Consider the following 18,975-nt stretch of genomic DNA (forward strand, 5'->3'; position numbering starts at 1 on the left):
CGCAGATTGCACAGAAGCAGACCCGCGGTCTGGCAAATCACCATGTCGTCTGGAAAGGAGCTCGAGGCACCCCACACCCTGGCCTCGCTGCCGAAACCCATCGATGCCCTCAACGGCCGCACTCTGGCCTCGACCGTTTACAGCTTGAGCGGCGCGCGGAAAAGAAAGAGGTCGGAGATTGCTGTGGCTGTTGACGGCGACGGGTTGAGTATCTACAATGTAAGCCGACGGCTTTCTCACTCTGAAAGCTGAGATTGACCCTCTTCCTCAGGTCCAAACGCCGCGCCTTGTCACTTCGTACGCGCTTCCTCCTCAGACATCCTTCGTTGCTCCATCGTGTTCCGTACACGCCAGAGTGACCAAGCACCGGCCTGCGAAGCGCTTCACCTATGCCGCAATTCAGGAGGGTGCTGGCAGCGCCAGGCGCCAAATTCTTTGCTTCGCCGAGGAAGTACACGCAACCGCACCAACCGGAAATCCCGACAAGACGGCGTACACAATCCCCGCGGAATCTAGCGCAATCTTCTCAATCGATGTGCTTCCCCTGAAACCTGCGCAAGGATCGGAAGAAGACCCTCACGAGGTTGTCGTGGTCTTTGAGGATGGCCGAATTGATTCCTTCTCCGCCGATCTGCAAACACTCAAATGGTCCGCGAATGTCAATGCTCCGTCGAATGATGCACAACCCGTCAAGGTTGAATTCGCTGCGTACACGGATGCGTCTGCTGCAAGGCGGGGGCTGTTCAAGAGTCGCGAAGATGTCATCGCAGCGTTGGACCCCAGCATGGAGGGACAATCTGAGCTTCTTGACGCCACGGTGCTACTTTGTCTGGTCACGCGCCCTGTGGATGAGGCCGCTCTCAAAGCCGATGGTCGTAGCCTTCAAGTTTGCTGTATCCGACCAAAGACTATGGGAGGCATCACGATCAACAGGCCAGTCGTGCAAAACATTCTCACGCTAGGCGTTCCGCCGGTGAAGATTGAGAGCGATGTGTCCGAGTCTCAACCTTCGTATTCTTTGCACGTGTCCACGGGCCTGTTGTACCAGCTCATTTCCGGTTGCATCATTACCTACGACTTTTCCACAACCACCCCACGGATGAGGTCCGATCTCACAGTACCCGGCACTCCGTTGCAAAACTTCATTCGCATTTCGTCGTCGCTCCTGATGGCGGCATCGGCCGTTTCTTGTGGTCTCTACGATGTCAAATACAACTCCGTGCAGGCAATCTTGCCATTGAGTCACGAGAAGGTTGAGACTGGCAAAAGCAAGAAACGCAAGCAATCGGAATCTGTCGAAAACTCGTCTCCGCTTACGCTTGTCAACTATCTTGCTGAGCTTGGTCTCGTGGTTGGTCTGGCCAACGGCGAGCTGATCGGTCTGCAAGTGGGCTCGGACGTGTCCGCTTCGAAGAGGAGCAAGGTGAAGGGAGGTCTGCTGATCGATGCGATTGGCAAGGGAGTGGGGCGTAAGCCCGTCATTACCGAAGCCCCAGAGCGCTCCACATACCCTCTGGGTGTTTGCCTTGTCAACCCTGCGGATTCGTCAAGCAAAGAGTGGCATCGCACTCGGAAGCAGCTCGATGCATTCGTCAAAGAAGATAACCTGAAAGGGTTTGAGGAACTGTTTTCGAGGGAAGTCGGCATTGCGCTAAAGGGAAAGGGCGAGGAGCCCAAACTCATTACCGAAGACGAGCAGACTGAGGACAAGGTCAACGGCACCGCCGAGCTTCCCGGGGCTGATGGCGTCAAGGCGGACGAACAACCAAAAATCAACGGCGTGTCTGAGGACGAATCTGATCTCCAAGAGTGGAATTTCCCCGAAACCGCCTGGGATGTCAACCTACAGACCAAACGTCACAAAGCGGTCTACCTGTTGAGCAAAATCTTTGCTCTTTCCTCTGGCAAGAAGGAAGTCATTGCAAGTGGAGCGGAGAAACCGTCTTCGCTGAGGATACGATTCTTCCCGCCTAACGCCTTCCAATGGCTTGTTTGGACTGGGTTCCTCGCCACTGACATGATCAGACAAGCGATGCGCAAGTCTTCGGACGAGACCGTCCAAGCCATCGACGCCGGTGATGTTATTACTGCTCTTTTCAACTTTGATCCTGATATGCACGTCCTTTGTGATGTGCTGAAGGGTCACCCAGGCCTCGACGTCGAGCTTGTCGTGCAGGCGATCAAGGTTCTCATCCAAAGCCTTCAAGCAACGCCCTTCCCTGAGCTCAAGGAGCGTCTTCTCACAGCCGGCTCGGAGCAACCGGAAGACGCCGCTGACCAGGAAAAGGCCGACGAAGAATTCGAGACTGAGGCGGACGCCGCTGCCTCTGCCCTCGCAAAGGCTGAATCACTTCTCGAGACTGGCCTCCACGTCCGCTCGCAGTCGCTCCTCGAGGCCCTGAGAAAACTGCACACCTTCCCTCCGCCGCTGATCTCCCGTACCCTCCGCAAGTCACTGACGCACCACGAGATTCTTTTCCTGATGGACATCCTCCGCCTCGAGATCCACCAAGGCGGCTGGATCCAGCGCTATCTGGAAGAAGGCCCCGACGGCAAGTCTGCCTCGGACTCCACCGGCGACCCCTCTGACCGCGCCATCGTTATAATCGCGGACCTGCTCTCCTGCGCGCTCGACGCGGTCGGCGCTGGCGGCTGGCTCACCTCCGGCTCGGACCGCACCTCGGAGGTTGTGTACAACCTGCGGCAAGAGATCTCGGCCGCGCTCGAGGGCATCCACGAAGCGGCGTTCATGAAGGGCCTATTAGGCGACTTCCTGCGCTTTGGCTGGAAGAAGAAGACGACGCAGCAGCCGACCAACGCGCGGAACCTGGAGAAGAAGGGCAAGCCGGTCACGGTGCAGCAGAACTCGGGCGACGCGGAGAGCAGGGTGCTGCCGCTGGGCTTCAAGGTCGAGGGCAAGGTTGCGGACACGCGGACGACGCTGGCGGGCGAGGTCAAGCAGCTGAGCAAGCGGGATATTGGCAGGCAGATTAGTATGCGGGTGGGCAAGTACAGCTTTGAGAGGGTTGTTATCTAGAGGGTGAGTGGGAAAAGAAAAAGAGGAGGAAGGTCCAAGGAGTGGAGGGAGGGGGAAGAGAAGATACCCAGTCAATCAACACACATTGGAAGACCTGAGTTGCATAACTATGGCACCGAACCGAACCAAGTGGCCAGCAAACGTCTTAAAGGGACCGACCCATCGAAAGCTTCCTCGGCTATAACTACAGCCTACCACGCGCCCACGATGCCAGCGACCGGGATATCAATGCCAGTGGTATAGCTCGCGACATCGCTCAGCAGGTAAACATAGGCGCCGCCCAGCTCCTGGGGCATAGCGAGGCGCGGCATGCCGCCATAATACCGCATCTTGGCATCCCAGTCGGGGCTCTGATCGACAAAATAAGTCATGGCGGTCCGCACGAACCCAGGGCTCACAGAATTGACGCGAATGCCATGCGGCGCCCACTCCATGGCCAGCGTGTGCGCCATGTTCCGGAGCGCGGCCTTGGTGGCGCCGTACGGGGCCGAGGGCGCGGCGCGGTTCGGGCGGTAGCTCGTCATGCTCGCGGTGAAGACGATGGCGCCTTTGATCCCCAGGGAGATGAATTTGCGCGCCGCGAGGCGGGCGCAGCTGAGGGCGCCGAAGACGTTGACGCCGAAGAGGCGGTCGATGTCGGCTTGGGTGAAGGCGAGGGCGGGCTGGTGCTGCGTGATGCCGGCGTTGGCGACGAGGCCGTGCAGGGCGCCGTGTGCGGCGATGATGGCGTCGAGGGCGGCGGCGATGGAGGCCTCGCTCGTCACGTCCGCCGTGATGTGCTGCAGCGCGTTGGGCGGGGAGCGGGCCTGCAGGGCGAGGAAGTCGGCGCTCGGGGCGGCCGTGTCGAGCGAGTAGATTGCGAGGGCTTGGTTGGCGAGGCAGACTTCGGCGATGCCGAGGCCGATGCCGCGGTTTGCCTGGTGCGGGTGGGGGAGGTTAGTTGGGTTTGGGGTGGATGGGTTTGGATGGGTGCGTACGCCCGTGATGGCAATCACCTTGTCCTTGAGCGTGATCTGCCAGTTCATGTTCGGCGGCGGCTGCGTGCTGAGGTACGGGGCTTCAGCGGGTGGACTCATGGTGGTGTGGGGCTAGGGAGGTAGGTAGTCGCGGGGTATTTCTACCTAGCTCACTCACTCAATGCCGAAGACTTGCAACTGTACAGTACCTATGATGTATCCATTTGAATTCATGGACTCGTCCCGAGCACCCCGGCTTGATGAGGGGTTGTATGTAGGAACTGGCGCCCCACCTACCGGACACGGCAAGGCGGTATGTAGCTACCTACCGAGTTACCTAGTTAGTTAGCTGCTGTCGGGAGGCGCGAGACGAGGCAGGCAGTTACCCAGACACCTACCTACCTAGCATCCAACCGGCCAAAACATCCCAATCCAACCCTACACCCACGCCCCACCCTCGACCAACCCCCTCAAAAACACCGCAACCGCATGCGCCCCCGCGTCACGCGGCAGCCCATCCCCCGCCCTATCCCCGCCAACATAAACCGCGCGCCCAAACCGCGGCCGCAGCGAGCGCGTGCGCGCCGCGCCCTCCTCCGCCGCCCGCACCGCCACCGCCACCCCCACATCCGCCGTGCTGCGGCCCAGCGTCTCGCAGAACGGGATCAGCGCGTCCATGGCCGTGCGGTCGCCCTCGCGCGCCCCCGTGTACTGCTGCAGCGTCTGCAGCGCCTCGCGCGCCGCCGCGCCCACGGTCGCGGGGCTGAGCTCCAAGTCTGCTGCTGCTGCCGCCGCGGCCCGCTGCAGGCTGCCTGCTAGTGCCGTGCACAGGATGCTGAGGATTGCGCCGAGCGAGCCGCCCATGTCTTCGAGTGCGGCGTTGAGCTCGCTCAGCAGCATGAAGAACGGCGGCGCGCCCGGCTGGCCGGAAATTGCGTCGAGTTTCTTGAGCACGGCTGTGCACACGCCTGCCACGGCTACGCCGCAGTCCCCGTCGCCGAGCTGCATGTCGTAGTTTGTGATCTGGGGCTCTGCGGCGATAGCGGCATTGCACGCGGCCCGCAGCGCGGGTATGAGGCTTGCTGGCGTTGCAGGACCTCGTGCTGTTGCTGCTGTGGTGCTGAACGCGGGCTTGTCGGACTCGGTTTGCGCTTTCGAGTCCCGTCGCGGTGGCACTGCTGCCTCGTGCGCGGCTTTGGCGGCCATGTACCCGTTCCTGGGCCAGGCGGGCGCGGTGGTGGGCTCGTCAAGTAGGTCGATGATTTGTTGGACTGGCCGGTTGGTGCGTCTGGCTACGTTGGACAGGTTGCCTAGGGTTAGGGAGAAGCCGGGACCGTTGAGCGAGGTCTCGAATATGCCGGAGTAGATGCGGCAGGGCTTGAGCTTCCAGTCCCGTTCTGTAGACTTGTTAAAAAAAAAGTGGTTACATGCTATGGGTGCCAGGACATACCGAGTTGCTCGAGAGCAATGTGGGTCATTGCCTCCAGCTCGAGAGTGGAAAGACCGCCAAAGTTGTTGACCAAGAGAGCCACTTCGTCTTTTGAAGCGAACGTAGTGAATGCTCGATTGGCATCGGAGGGATCTAGGAGATAGAGCAGCATTTCTTTGATCAGATCCTCTGGCGAAGGCATTGGAGATATCGTGCGGAGACCCTAGGCCACTGTCAGTAATCGAGTTTGCGTTCAACGACGTGACACGTACCGGCTCGTTATGAATGCCCATTCCTACGACACATGAATCCTCAGCAATTGCTTCATGCTGTGTCCGCCCAGGTACGTGGCAATGGTCCAGACTCGTGCCTATAGTTACGAGCTCGGCATTCATCTGCGTCCCAAGCTCCAAGCAATCCTCAAAAGACCAGGACTGATTGGACGCAGCTCCGAGAAGCTTAAGCACTGTTGCAAGTCAGTGGAGGGCCAATCCAAAGCCGCAAGGAAGCCCTCACCTAAAAGATTGCCCGCGAGTCCCCTTCTTCCGAGCAGCGCGGATTGCTTCCTCCCTAGCGCCGCATCATCCGTCATGGGCAACTGCGCCGCCTTGTGTCCTTCCGCCCTCGCCTTCTCGCATGCCAGGCCGAAATGCAGCCTATCCCCGGTATAGTTGGTGATACACAGGATGATGCCCGCATCCGAAGGCACGCTCCGTACACCGGCCATGATCTGTTTCGTCGAAGGGCTGGCAAACACGTCGCCACTGATGGATGCAGATAGCATGCCCTCGCCCACGTAGCCAGACCATGCAGGCTCGTGCCCCCCTCCTCCGCCAGAGATGATGGCGACCTTGGAGGAGGGATGCGCCTTGGAAAACATGACGCGGTTTTCCGAGTCATAGGATAGGTGCGGGTTCCGAGCGGCGATAGAATTGAGCGCGCGATGGACGACGCCGTCGGCGGAGGAGAAGAAGTGCTTTGCTGACATGGTGTCCAGTTGTGCAAAGAAAGGAGGCAAGTATATAGCTCTCAGAAACTAAGAAGCAAGAGGGAAATGAGAGAGCTGAAGACTGGCCCAAAGCTGCCGTGTAGGTATTTAAGGGATTGTCCAAGGAAATGTTCCTCTCTTCCAGGAGAGAGCGCGTGCCGTACCTCGCAACTCCAGACGTCATGGTTGGTGGCCCTCATGCCTCGATTACGACCCCGCATTGCGGAGAGAGGTGGCTGCCTGGGCGCAGGCGTCCCGTCCCGGTAACACTGCTTTCAGGTGTTCCCGTTCGACGTAAGACCGGGATTTCCATTTCGGGTAATCCGCATGTGCTTGCTAGGTTGAGAGATGCTGATGATATTTCTAGGTACTTACGGATGACGTTTCTGTGAATAGTATGGCAAGGCATTCAATGATATGTTTCCCTTTGTCCTACCTTGTGTTCGCGATGTGTATTCCTAACAAGAAATCACATGACGAGTAACAGAAACGTAGTTGTCGACAACCAACATACCATCCAAGTGAGATATAAAGCTTGATAAATTGGTCAGTTTGCGAATAGAAGCCACAGTGCGTCAATCGAGACAGCTAAGCTCAAGAGGAGTGTTGATTTACCTTCCACTGCTCATCGGCTGTTGGCTTGGAAGAACACGTGAGGTATCAGCAACGATCAGTAGTTACTGTATATGTTAGTTGGGACATTTTTGAAGCTCAGAGTAAATTTGAACCCTTGCTCTTGAGATGAACTATTCCTGCCAGTGTGTACTCGCACTCGCTGCTGACTGGTTCCATGGTATAATATCTAGCCTCTAAATCCAGTAGAGACAAAACTGAACGGAAACCCCCTTTGAGCAATCCGCTGTGAGCTAGAGCTGGTGCTGTGTCGTCGGGAAGAGGAATGAATTCCTAAGAAGAAGATGACGAGATTGCACTCACGTGACGGACAAAGCTACTTTGACCTCGACACGGCGTCTCGTCAAAAGGGAACTCGTCTCGGGCGCGCCAAGGAAGCGCTCGCGTGGCTGCCGCCCGTTTCGGTGTGCCATTGCGTTCCCCCTTTCGGACGAAGGACAAACGAGCTGATGCAAGCCTCGACACGATGACCACGACGCAGGGACTGACACCGCCCGATCCGGCTCATCAGGATGCCTCCCAGGCGCACGCCCAGCCTCCCCAGAGCGAAACTGCTGGGCCGAAGCGGAAGCCCCGCAAGCCCAGGGGCCGTGGGTTGCGCACCACAACAGGCTGGTACGTGGTAATATATTACACAGCCGGGTAGCACGAGTTAATCGCCGTGATGCAGTGCCATTTGTCGTGCCCGGCATATGAAGTGCGATGAGGTCAAGCCCGTCTGTGGACCCTGTGCAAAAGGTCATCGGCCCTGCGTTTACAGCGCTTCCGTCAAGGTACGCGTTTCGTTGTTCCGTCCAGTCATCCGATCTGCGTGGTTATTTGTTATTTGGACTCCTGCCCGCTAGCGCACTGGGTACTATGCTTTCTCTCCGAGTCATGGTGCATTTATCCTCCGGGACGCGGCATCTCATTACGGGCGCGTCTGTCGCTTTGACTTTGGTTAGCGTGGCTCTGTTTGCCTGCGTCTGGAGAGTGGCCGCGTAACCTTCCGTCATGTTTCGGCCGCGGCGACATGCTCCATGCGCTCTTACTAAAAAAAAAAAAGTAAAAATCCTCAGTGGTAACTTTGATATCTTCCCAGAAACCTGGCACCCCCATCCCAAGTGGTGGCTCTCAAATCCAACCGCCTGCCCTCCTCGATCAACCATACACACCTCCTGCTGTCACCGAGATTCAACCGCATGCTCCTCCTACGCAGGTCCAAAGTCAACCACCGGAACAGAAGAGGCAGATCCTTAGTAGAATCCTTCCTCCACCGCCGCAAGTTCGATGGGATCCAGTCCGTGACGAACCAAGAAACTATGAATCTCACGCTCCGGCACAGCCAAGTCCGGGGACCGGTCTTTCTCTACCGCCGTGGAGTACGCCTCAGGAAGACTCAACTAGTCCACGGTCAACACTCAGTTCCACTCCATATCCAGCCGAGATTGCTCCACTGCGTTGGCTAGGCCTTCTTGCTGATGATGCTGGAAGTGTTACTTCTATCGGGCCTAGTGAGCGCTCCCACGAAGCAGACGACTACAATCTGAGCCTCTCCGCGGCCAGATTCAGTCCTGTAAGAGCTTTAGGTGTTCCAGGTGCCCATGACGTGCAAACACGATCACGTTCTCCATACTACTCATCCGCGCCAATTTCAGATCCCGCAACACAAGCAGCCGAACGGAGGTTCTGGCAAGCTCATATAAAGCTACGACCTCATGAGATGTCCATGTTCAGGCATTTCGTTGAACGTCTCAGTAACTGCCTGGATATGTATGATCCACTAAAGCATTTCTCCACCTTTGTGCCGCAACTGGCATTAAATAATGAAGGATTGATGAAATCCATAATGGCACTGTCTGCTCGGCATCTCTCAATCAAGGATAAAAGCGAATCAACACCGGACAGAACAGCCGCTGTACAATACTACTATGAAACCCTACAGTACCTACAGGGAGCCATGCACTACGACTCTTTCAAGACCAGTCTCGAGTTGCTCGCCACTACAATCATCATCTCGTCATACGAAATGATCGATGGTGCCGGCAGCGGTTGGGAGCGGCATCTAAAAGGCACGTTCTGGATCCAACGCTCACAGGAAATCAATGGTCAGTCCGGTGGGCTCAAGCAAGCAGTGTGGTGGTGCTGGCTACGCCAGGATGTGTGGGCTGCGTTCCGAGAACGACGACGCTGCTTTAGTTTCTACAAGCCGACGAAACCATACCACGTCCTTGATCAATACGACATTGCGTCAAGGGCCATCTATCTCCTTGCGCAGGCCGTCAACTACGCCTCTGACAAAGACAGGAAATTGGGAGAAACTAATCTTCAGTCAAGGATTGAACGCGCGGATACGCTCTTCAACATGCTTGACGAGTGGCAGATGAACTTGACGCCACACTTTACTCCTCTTCCCATTGTCGATCTTGCACCAAATGGGCCTTTTAAACCCATCTGGATCAATCCACCTTGCTTTGGTAATATCGCTTTGGCTGTCATTTATGGCCCCATCTTCGGACACGCAGCTGACAACTTTGTACAGCTACAGCAGTACAAATGCACTACTTTGCCCGGATCCTGCTCCTCGTACACCAGCCAGCTGCTGGGGGCTATCGCGAATACCTTTTGCGCGACAAGTCTCTCAACGAAGCCATCGACACCATCGGTGGCCTCGCGACAGCCATCACATGCGAAAGCGCCAGTCTACACTCCTCCCAATGCCTCTTCGCTGCCGGACTATACACTCAGGACCTCCAGAAGCGGGAGAAGATTGTGGAGCTGATCAAGGCAAACCAGTTCCGTACAGGTTGGCCCAGCACCACTGACCTTACGGAGGAGTTGAGGCAGGAATGGTCGAAGTCGGGGCCGCCTTAACGGCTGGCTTGGTCACTCACTGTCCCTTTCATGTACATAATTTCTCAGCTAATCGGCGGCATATACCTCACCTGAACGGACATACGCAACGATGAATTTGGGAGTTTGCGCTGAGGCTACTGTAGATTTGCGCTTGGGCATACATTACTTCTATTTCTGCAAGGGAATCTAGTCAATTATTTTACGCTGCAGGTTATATACCGGCCTGGGTTTTTCCAAGTGAGTATTCCATCATGTGGTAGTCAAGTAGTACAGAGGAAGGTTCGAGCAGTAAGGGTCCAACTGATCGACCGTCCAATGACGTCCCTGCCATAGATAAGAGGCGCAGATAAGCGGTGTACAGGGAAGCAGCTTCCCCTCACTCGTGACTACTCTCACAGCTGTTTATGTACCCTGTCGTGAAGACAGCATACACGACATACCCTATGACCTTGCAAATCCCTGACATGCGAAATGTTGACCGAAGCACCAGTAGGCTTTCTTAGGCAGTACTCTGTGGAGTTCATTTCCCTTTCAGTATTCTTCTTCATTTGCAGTGTAGCTTGGCGGCTTTTGTCGCCCAAGCTGTCTGGCAAAGATGCAGGTGGTCCGGTCAAAGAACTGAAAGAAAAGAGCAAGGGATTCTACGGGGCACCTGAAGACACAACTGTAGACTTTTCTGGCGTCCGGCCCTACAAGCCAGACTTCGATATCCATGCCGAGGAGCCAGAGCAATGGTGGCGGGATGGATACATCTCCGACCGCGTGTACACAGCCACCATGGGTAGGCAGAAAGGGGACATAGGATACAGACAAACCACTGACGTCGGCGACTAGCACTTCGAAACCTTACGTTTGACGACTGGCTTCGAATCGACAAGAACTACCCCAGCCGCATGCAGCACAAGAAGAATACCTTCGCAACCATGGGCGCCGAGGCCATCGACTGCCGCGAGGGCGGCTACGACGCGTGCGCCGAGCTGCTGGCCATGCTAGTAGAGTACTTACCTCGGCGATTTCCCACCGTCTTCACGCTGTCCAGCGACGGCAGGACCATCCACAGCCACGTCACGGGAGAGAGCTTCGAGATCAAAGCGCCGTACGGCGGCCTGCATCCTCTAGAGATCATCGGCAGGATCACGGAAGAGGACCTCTCGCTCCTGACCGAGGGCCCGGATGGCGAGTACGTGCTGAAAGCGACGGTGTCGGCGTTTCCGGCGGGCTTTGACATCCAGGCGAAGATGGACAAGCCGCTCACGGAGATCCATGGACCGGTGCCAACTTATAAGGAAAAGCTGCAAAAGGCGATGAACAAGTGAGTGCTTACGCTAACTACGCAGATAGAGGCCAGCTGATGAGGAGACGATAAAGGTTCTTCAAGAGCGTCGGAGCATCCCGCCTCGTCATGCGCGTCAACTGGAGCATCAACGACCATGAAGAGCTTTTCCTCGTGGATGGACATCTCTACGAAGGCGACGAGGACGCCGCTGCAGACGAGACCATCGACATCAACGAGGTGCAGCTGCGCGTAGAACGGCAGGTGATCCGGCGGCTACCTCGAACAGGCGCAATGTGCATGCTCACGAAGACGTAAGGAAACAATTGCTCATTCAGGTGCTATAGAACAAGCAACTGAACTGATGGCGCCAACCAGGTACTTATACCGACTGGTCGACATCGCAGACCAACCCGGCTTCGCGGCACGGCTGGGCGGCCTCCTGCACAGGCTCCCCGAGAAGTTTGCGTTCTACAAGGGCAAGCCGGTGTGGGGCAAAGTGGTACTGGAGTACCTAGACGAGATGGCAGCGAAGCATCCCGCACTGGCTAGGAGAGAAGGAGAAGAAGAAGAAAAACAAGTCTGATTACTAAAGTAGGTAGTTGGCCAAAATGATCAGAGCTGCAAGCCTCTTCAAAGCACGCCACTGAGCTAAAACACGGCCCGCTCAAGCAGTTAACGCGTTCCCGCTATAACGCCCGGGGATACGCGCCGATCGCACGCTTTATCCGGCTGCAGGCCGCCGCAACATACTATATCCGTCACGCTACGTTAATAACTCGTCGGCAGGCGGACCGTCGGCGCTCTCAACCACGACGTACCCGCCCACCAGAGCCTGGACTGCTGGCAATGTGATAGCCAGCTATGTGGCATGAGCGTGTATATATATAAAGACGTGCTCGTTGGACATATGCGTGCTCTGCTAAACTGACAAGGCCTGCACTGTGCTCACAAGCAGCTTCTTCTCCTTCGTTCTTTTTTGTTTACCGTAGCAATGCGTCTCTCAACCACCGTCACGAGCTCGCTGGGTCTTCTGGCCGGACACGCTCTCGCGCAGGCCCAGCAGGGCGCGTGGGCGCAATGTACGCTCCTCCACTTTTCCTACACGCACTGCTATAAGCCTAGGTACAAGCACTAACGCAGCGCAGGCGGCGGCAACAGCTTCTCCGGCGGCACGGCATGCGTGATGGGCTACGCGTGCGTGAAGCTCAGGTAACGACGCCCCAGTGACCCGATCAGACGTCAAAGCAAAGCACTTTACCTACCTATCTAGGCACAGAGCTAACAACCCATGACGCAGTGACTGTACGGCCTCCGCCTCCCAGCCAGCTACCTAGCTAGATAGCTAGCTAGCTACCCACCTAGCCCCAAACCAACAACTGATGTCCCGCGCATAGACTACTCGCAATGCCAGCCCGGCGTAGCCACAGGCTCCGTGTCCGCGTCCTCGGGCATCACAAGCGCCAGCACAGCCCTCAACACGACCGCGCCGACAACGCTCGCCACGACCACGACCCTTTCCACACCCTCCACCCCCACCACCCCCACCACCCCCACCGCCTCGGCCCCCGCGTCCACAAACCCCGGCCCCGGCGCCACGCTGCAGGAGGACTACCTCTGGATCCGGGCGGTCGAGGAGCCGCACTTCCACGCGTACCTGCAGTCCGCGCCGCTGTATGGCGCCGGGCCCGCCGTCATGGCCAACTACACCACTGCGGGCCAGTTCAATGTCGTCGATGGGCAGCTGGTGCAGCTTGTTGGGGAGGGGGCGGGCGGGGAAGTGCTGTATGGCGTTGTTGCGGAGGAGAAGAGCAAGAATGATCGTGAGTGGTTGCTTTTTTCTTTGTCTTGTCTTTTCCTTTTTCGTTTTGCCCCTTTGGGAAGGGGTACAGGGGCACGCTAACGCTGCAGCAGAAGCTCTGGCCGTCACGTTCAGCGCGGAGAAAAACACCTACGGCACTTTTGGGTGGCAGGGCGATGGCCTGACGTGGTCGGCTGAGGGCGTGAGCCGCCCGAATGCTATCGCGTGGTATGTGTGCGAGGAGCAGCATTTGTACATCAACCTTGGCAACTATCTGTACAATACCCCGGATGGGTGTGCGGACGAGACGGTATGTGTACCCCACTGTTTCCTGCGCTTTGGTAATGGGTTTGGAAGAGGGTTTGGGTGCTTGTTGGACTGACTTGATTTGCGTTTCTAGATTCATTACTACAATGATGCGCATGCTAGTAGTTAGAGTTGCCGGGATGGCGAGGTTTGATGTCTGGGAGGTGTAGGGCAGAAAAGTAGCAGCAGAAAATATTGGTTGTGATTTGGTCATGAATATAAATTTGCTTACATAGCTCTTCCATGGCGTCAGATTGGATAGGCAGTGCTTCAAACATCACTCCCACATCCAAACCTTCCAGGCCCCTACGGAGCCTTCTGTTTCCTCAAGTCATTCACAACCATATACCTCCCAATGCCGATCCAGCCCCACCTAAACCACCTCATCTGGCTAACATGCGCCTGCGTCATAGCATTCTGGCCGGTCCTCACAGCCCCAGGTCCGCTCACAAACATCAACGGGGTAGGAAACGCGCCCACCTCCTTCCTGCGCCTCATCGTATCCAGCACCGTCCAGGGCGTGTCCAACAAGCTCGCATACTTGCGCAGGATGCCGACCGACGTGAGCGTGTACAGCTTGACGGGGCACTCCCAGCCGGCGTGGCGGTGCATGAGGGCCTTGAGGAAGGCCTGCGCGCCGTGGAACAAGGAGCGGTGGTTCGGGTGGCCCGAGACGCCGTGCGCGTCGAAGGTGATGATGGTGTCGATGGTCGCGCGCGGCGCCTCCGTCGAGGGTACTGACGCCATCTTGGGCGCAAACGCTTTGGTGAGGAGGTTGGAGATCAGTCGCGGGTTCCAGGTCACGCCCATAGAGTCCGGGAAATTGCTGCATTTTTGTATTGTTGTTAGTGCTTTGCTGGAGAATGAGGGAGAATGGCTTGAGTACCTGTCTTCAATGACGAGAACATCCTCGCTGCTCCGCAGACCTAGCAGTACCCCGCTCTTTAACAACTCTTGCTTCCGTGTTTCGCCCAGGCCGTCCGCATCACCTGTGTGTTGTTTAGCTTCCAGATTTCCTTGAAGCCATTGCTTCGAGAGCAACTAACCACTAGAGAGACACAGGATCTTGAGATGGTTGCCCAGCTCCGGCCTCGTCAGGGCCTGTAGCGTAGGCGAAAAGAACATGGCCTCGTCATCCGGATGCGCAATCAGCAGCACAATGCTCTTCCCCTGAAGCGTCGGCATCGACTTGGCCAGTTGCGCCGTGTAGAGCCAGATGCCGACCATCAGCACCGGCATCAAGGCCGCCGTGAGCCAGTTGACGGCGTACATGTCGACTAACTGTCCGTCTGCGACCAAAAGAATTTAATACCAGCGCTCAATGGCCGTCGAAGAGGCGTCACCGCATTGTTTTGGGTGCGGAGAGAAGGCGGAGGCCGACGACGACGACTCGTGCTGGACCCTGACCCAAATGACGACTGAGATCAGCACAGCTCCAGCCGCAAGCAACCACGACCACCAAAATCTCAACCGCGCCGCCCACACCACCACACACTCTCTCCTCTCAATTCCCCTCCAAATGGCCGACACGAACACCGGTCCGCGCAACCGGCGCGAGCGCCGCGCCGCCGCCCGCGAAGCCGGCGACCACCCCAGCAGTGCCAGCGGTACCACCACCGCCCTAACCACGCAACGCACACCGAGCGACATCCCGCTGGCGCAGCCCGACCGCTCCGGCCCCAAGGGCAAGACGCTGTACGACCTAGCGGAGGAGCGCATGGCCGAGCTGCAGAAGCAAGGGCAGCCGTTTGCGAAAGCGCCAGCCGGCTCCGACGACGAGGACTTTGGCCCCAAGGCCGAGGCGCTGCTGTGGGCTTTCAGCTTGACCATGGTCCATTTGACCCTCGATGTCTTGGTCCATAATCAGTACCGCGAGGAGATTGCTTGGGCTGAGGTCTGGAAGCGCACTGCCGTCGTGTTGCCCTCCATGTGGCTCATAATTTACCTCTTCCATACTAAGACGGCCTTGAAGTTCACCTTGTTCAGGCAATTGGTCTATCTGGGCATCGCCTGTGCCGGAGGTTGCTACTGCGTCTATGTGGGCAACACATTTGGCTACTTTGCTGTCATGAAGCAGACACCCCCGGTCGGCACGCTGTGGATTTGGAGTGTGGTGGAGATGCAGAAGTGGTATGCTCTGACGAGCATAATTGTGGTTGGTTTATATACATTATGGAATGGCTACGGGTTTTTCTAGGGTATCCTGTAGTAGACGGTTCAAAATATGGCATGGAAAATCGGTGGAGGTACGAAATATGCAAACGAGGACAAAGCAGCGTCAATTTGAGGACAGTAAGTTTTCTGAACATTTTTATTGTACGTTAATGTCGCTAACATTTGTCATTAAGATATGGCGACTAATAAACAATCTCGCTCCGTTGAGATGACTGCGTTACGACTTGTTCTTCATTTCGCGGAGCGCCGCCATGACGCTGACCGGGTCATTCTGGCCTACGGCCTTTTGAATCTCGGGGTCATCGACCCTCATAAAAACGTTATGTTGCTATAAGCTCATTAGTCTCAGCACGGTCTCAGAGCTTGTTGGACATTACCTTTTCGTCGCCGATGGTGAACTGGCCCTGCGTTTGCTTGTTCTTTTGGGCAAAATCTTCGAGTCTCGAAATGGCGGCCGATTGGAGAACCTTCTTGCCAAAAGCAACGTTGCCCTTGGTATACTCGTGGCCGGGCTAGATAAAGTCAGCTAACTGGCAAAGACACAGGCAAAGTATAGCCGACGTACGTAGACCTTGGTATCATCGGGGAGTGCAGCAAGAGTCGAGTTCAGCGCCTCGTGCATCTCGTCCGCATTGCCTTCAAAAAAGCGTCCACAGCCTAGACAACCCAGTATCAGCCTTGCTCGCCACGATTGTTCAGAGGCACATCATACCGCCAATGAAAAGCGTATCTCCGGTAAATACCGCTTTGTCGTTTCCGTCTTCGAAGAAGTAGCAGATGCTATCCTGGGTATGGCATGGCGTATGCAATGCAGTGACCTTGATATTGCCGACCGTAAAGGTATCCTTGTGTGCTGGTGTCTGGGTCTTATGGGCACAGTCCTTGCCACCAATTATGGGCAGCTTGTAGTGCTCCAAAATCTTGCTGTTGCCGCCGGCGTGGTCCCAGTGATGGTGTGTGTTGATGATGGAGTTGAGGTTGATAGCGCCGCTGGAGGTCCGTTCATTGAGAACAGGCAGGACTCTGGATTATCGCATGGTCGAATCAGCCTGCTTCCGTCCATGTTGCTTGGGGTTGCGCGAGAATGCTTACTCAGGCGGGTTTGCGGGGTCGATAATGACAGCATCCTTGGTCTTTTCGTCGCTCACAAGGTAGGCATAGTTGTTGCCGCTCCCCTCCCCTGGAAGAGATTAGAGATTTGGCACCTTGATGGTAGCGTAGCAGCAGAGATTGTCACTCACACATCGGAATCGACTGGACATGCATGGCGCGTGCGGTTGAAAGCTAACACCAGTCAGGCAGGCTTCTACCGTTTTCCCTCGGTTGGGGGCTTACTCTCGAATTAAGTCGTATGGCAGATTGGGGTGGCGCTCTCTTCAGAACAGTGGCAAGAAGACTCATGAGGAGCAGAAGTAGGAGTGTTGGTGCGGAGAACATGCGGCGCGTCCGGAATCAGAGCACTGAGACGTCACCGCGGAATTGAGGCCATAGCTCCGAGGTGCACGTGATCTGGCAGACAAAGTTGGATCAGTATCTTGCGATTGGCCGACCACTTCAAGCTCAGCCTCGCACGAACAACAAGTCCTGCTCAAATCCTTTTCATTCGGCGCCAGCAGCTCCAGCACTACTTTGCCATGTCGATTCCGGCTCTTGCCCTCCCAGGCCAGCCTTTGGGCCCCGCCGACAAGTACGCGCCCGGCCAAGGCACCCACATCCAGCACAACGCCCTTCACGCCTCGATCCTCGGCCCTGTCCTCGAGGCCAAGCCCACCAAGCGCGCTGCCGCTCCCGGCGCTACTACCACGTCCTCTCTTCCCGCACTCTCCGTCTCCCGCCCTACCGCAAACGGGAGCTCTGCATATGCCAGCTTCGGCGCCGCCAGCATCCTGCCCGAAGTCGACTCAGTCGTGATGGCGCGTGTGACTCGCCTGACGCAGAGGCAAGCCACCGTGGAGATTCTGGTAGTCGGAGAGACCGTGTGCCGGGAGGGCTTCCAGGGCATCATCAGGCGTGAGGATGTGCGCGCCACCGAAAAGGACCGCGTCAAGATCGGAGATATGTTCAGGGTTGGAGACATTGTGCGCGGAATCATCATCTCTCTGGGCGACCAGTCGAGCTACTACATGTCGACGGCCACGAATGAGATGGGCGTCGTGATGGCGACGAGCGAAGCCGGAAACCAAATGTACCCGATCAGTTGGAAGGAGTTCAGAGATTCCAAGACCGGGGCGACGGAGAGCAGGAAGGTCGCGAAGCCTTTCTGAGCAGTTTCTTTTTGGATGGATGGGCTTGGGGAAATCGTTGCGAGCCTGTCCTGAGTTTTTTCAAAAGCTGCTTTGGGTATGGATCATATTCGCTACCGGCGCGCGCTTCTTGGCTGACCAGCATTAGCTCTCATGATTTCCGAGGCTATCAGCAGTCGGCATGGCACGTTTGCTGTTCAGAAGAAAAGGAAAAAAAGCATTTGACAGGAGCAAAAACATCATCTTTTTCTACGCCGTCCTCTTTCCGTACAGGCAGGCGTAGGAAACGAAATACTTCAACAAAACTTTGATACAGACACCACGAATAACGGTGTCGACGCTATACACGATCTACCAAGAATCGCCCCAGGCGTCACTGCTGATTTTAAGCGATCTACCAAGAACCGCCCCAAAGTCGCAGCTGACGTTATACACGATCTACCAAGAATCGCCCCAAACGTCAACTTTGACACTATACACCAAATACCAAGAATCGCCCCAGACGTCTTAGGACGTAGGGTTTATATACACCGACACCGGTTTTATCGGAAAAGACACCAAAAAAAAAAAAAAAAGAAAAAAAGAAAAGAAATCCCCCAGTCCAGGAAAAAAGAAAAGGAAAAAAGAAAAAGAAAAAATTGGACAAAGGGGGGTTTTCCGACACATACACAGTAACTACCCACCCTGATCCGCCGAGAGGATATTACCAGAGGAAACGAAACACGTCGTGGCCAAGGCCCGGCTACTATAAAAGGACAAATGAAAACTCGCATGTTGCATTGCATGCATTCAATGGCATCTTCAACAACCTGGAAAAATGGCTTCGTGTACTTTCTATATACAATCTTTTTGCACGGAACCCCCAATGCAGGCAGTTTGTTGGCCACATGTTTGTTTCGGCTCTGCACTCAATCTCCGTCGATAGTTGGCATGCGAAGGATGGATAATCAGGGACTTTGGAATCTTTCCAGCCAAAACACAAAGATTCTTATTTTTATACAAGAAAACAAAGGTCCCGTTCCAATGCCATTTCCTCCATGTCGACTTCGGAGCATGGTTCTTCTCTTCGGCAATGCAAGGTCTTAGTTATCATCCTCACGTCACCTCTTGGCTGAGATCCGACCATTGCTTGATTGATTGGATGCAGCTGCGGCAGCCTCTGACGTGTTTGATCATGGGTGACAGCCATAATCCACTTGAACCGGGTGTAGTAGTAGTCCTTGCCTGAGATACTACCTATCATTTCCTTGACCTCCAAATAATCTCCGCTATCAATCTCATGCGCTTTTTTTTTTTTTT

General features: G+C 55.9%; 10 protein-coding genes across 10 annotated transcripts; 6 read left to right on the forward strand and 4 right to left on the reverse strand.

Moving 5' to 3' along the window:
• Positions 1-42: 42 nt before the first annotated feature.
• Positions 43-3,037, forward strand: K452DRAFT_233813 (uncharacterized protein; the record flags this gene model as incomplete). Its single annotated transcript, XM_033537333.1, has 2 exons — positions 43-219; positions 272-3,037. 2 exons carry the CDS (start codon positions 43-45, stop codon positions 3,035-3,037), a joined length of 2,943 nt encoding a protein of 980 aa, XP_033394460.1.
• On the reverse strand, positions 2,946-4,222 carry K452DRAFT_290392 (uncharacterized protein). Its single transcript, XM_033540994.1, has 3 exons — positions 4,159-4,222; positions 4,015-4,081; positions 2,946-3,954 (listed from the first exon to the last, which is right to left on the reverse strand). The coding sequence occupies exons 2-3, from the start codon at positions 4,060-4,062 to the stop codon at positions 3,229-3,231; spliced, it is 774 nt and encodes a 257-aa protein (XP_033394461.1). The 5' UTR covers positions 4,063-4,081; positions 4,159-4,222; the 3' UTR covers positions 2,946-3,228.
• A 23-nt stretch (positions 4,223-4,245) lies between these two features.
• K452DRAFT_360984 (uncharacterized protein) lies at positions 4,246-6,668 on the reverse strand. The gene is made up of 4 exons (XM_033546391.1): positions 5,939-6,668; positions 5,695-5,888; positions 5,444-5,645; positions 4,246-5,390 (listed from the first exon to the last, which is right to left on the reverse strand). Exons 1-4 carry the CDS (start codon positions 6,408-6,410, stop codon positions 4,432-4,434), a joined length of 1,827 nt encoding a protein of 608 aa, XP_033394462.1. The 5' UTR covers positions 6,411-6,668; the 3' UTR covers positions 4,246-4,431.
• A 972-nt stretch (positions 6,669-7,640) lies between these two features.
• K452DRAFT_276488 (uncharacterized protein) lies at positions 7,641-10,061 on the forward strand. The gene is made up of 3 exons (XM_033539276.1): positions 7,641-7,854; positions 8,286-9,499; positions 9,565-10,061. Exons 1-3 carry the CDS (start codon positions 7,736-7,738, stop codon positions 9,894-9,896), a joined length of 1,665 nt encoding a protein of 554 aa, XP_033394463.1. The 5' UTR covers positions 7,641-7,735; the 3' UTR covers positions 9,897-10,061.
• A 288-nt stretch (positions 10,062-10,349) lies between these two features.
• Positions 10,350-11,737, forward strand: K452DRAFT_311227 (uncharacterized protein; the record flags this gene model as incomplete). Its single annotated transcript, XM_033543402.1, has 4 exons — positions 10,350-10,659; positions 10,713-11,190; positions 11,247-11,465; positions 11,530-11,737. 4 exons carry the CDS (start codon positions 10,350-10,352, stop codon positions 11,735-11,737), a joined length of 1,215 nt encoding a protein of 404 aa, XP_033394464.1.
• Positions 11,738-11,809: 72 nt separating this feature from the next.
• Positions 11,810-13,561, forward strand: K452DRAFT_83970 (carbohydrate-binding module family 1 protein). Its single transcript, XM_033547212.1, has 6 exons — positions 11,810-12,233; positions 12,300-12,363; positions 12,452-12,456; positions 12,549-12,974; positions 13,066-13,262; positions 13,353-13,561. Exons 1-6 carry the CDS (start codon positions 12,146-12,148, stop codon positions 13,386-13,388), a joined length of 816 nt encoding a protein of 271 aa, XP_033394465.1. The 5' UTR covers positions 11,810-12,145; the 3' UTR covers positions 13,389-13,561.
• On the reverse strand, positions 13,450-14,610 carry K452DRAFT_83962 (uncharacterized protein). The gene is made up of 3 exons (XM_033547211.1): positions 14,305-14,610; positions 14,145-14,247; positions 13,450-14,084 (listed from the first exon to the last, which is right to left on the reverse strand). Exons 1-3 carry the CDS (start codon positions 14,528-14,530, stop codon positions 13,565-13,567), a joined length of 849 nt encoding a protein of 282 aa, XP_033394466.1. The 5' UTR covers positions 14,531-14,610; the 3' UTR covers positions 13,450-13,564.
• Positions 14,611-14,716: 106 nt separating this feature from the next.
• K452DRAFT_290403 (uncharacterized protein) lies at positions 14,717-15,524 on the forward strand. The gene has a single exon (XM_033540995.1). The coding sequence runs from the start codon at positions 14,778-14,780 to the stop codon at positions 15,453-15,455; it is 678 nt and encodes a 225-aa protein (XP_033394467.1). The 5' UTR covers positions 14,717-14,777; the 3' UTR covers positions 15,456-15,524.
• A 126-nt stretch (positions 15,525-15,650) lies between these two features.
• K452DRAFT_233666 (uncharacterized protein) lies at positions 15,651-16,699 on the reverse strand (the record flags this gene model as incomplete). Its single annotated transcript, XM_033537320.1, has 6 exons — positions 15,651-15,761; positions 15,811-15,945; positions 15,999-16,090; positions 16,146-16,456; positions 16,526-16,613; positions 16,675-16,699. The coding sequence occupies 6 exons, from the start codon at positions 16,697-16,699 to the stop codon at positions 15,651-15,653; spliced, it is 762 nt and encodes a 253-aa protein (XP_033394468.1).
• Positions 16,700-17,067: 368 nt separating this feature from the next.
• Positions 17,068-17,697, forward strand: K452DRAFT_233726 (uncharacterized protein; the record flags this gene model as incomplete). The annotated part of the gene is made up of 1 exon (XM_033537328.1): positions 17,068-17,697. One exon carries the CDS (start codon positions 17,068-17,070, stop codon positions 17,695-17,697), a length of 630 nt encoding a protein of 209 aa, XP_033394469.1.
• Positions 17,698-18,975: the final 1,278 nt, after the last annotated feature.

Source organism: Aplosporella prunicola (assembly GCF_010093885.1).
Source record: "Aplosporella prunicola CBS 121167 unplaced genomic scaffold K452scaffold_22, whole genome shotgun sequence".
Classification (NCBI taxonomy): domain Eukaryota; kingdom Fungi; phylum Ascomycota; class Dothideomycetes; order Botryosphaeriales; family Aplosporellaceae; genus Aplosporella; species Aplosporella prunicola.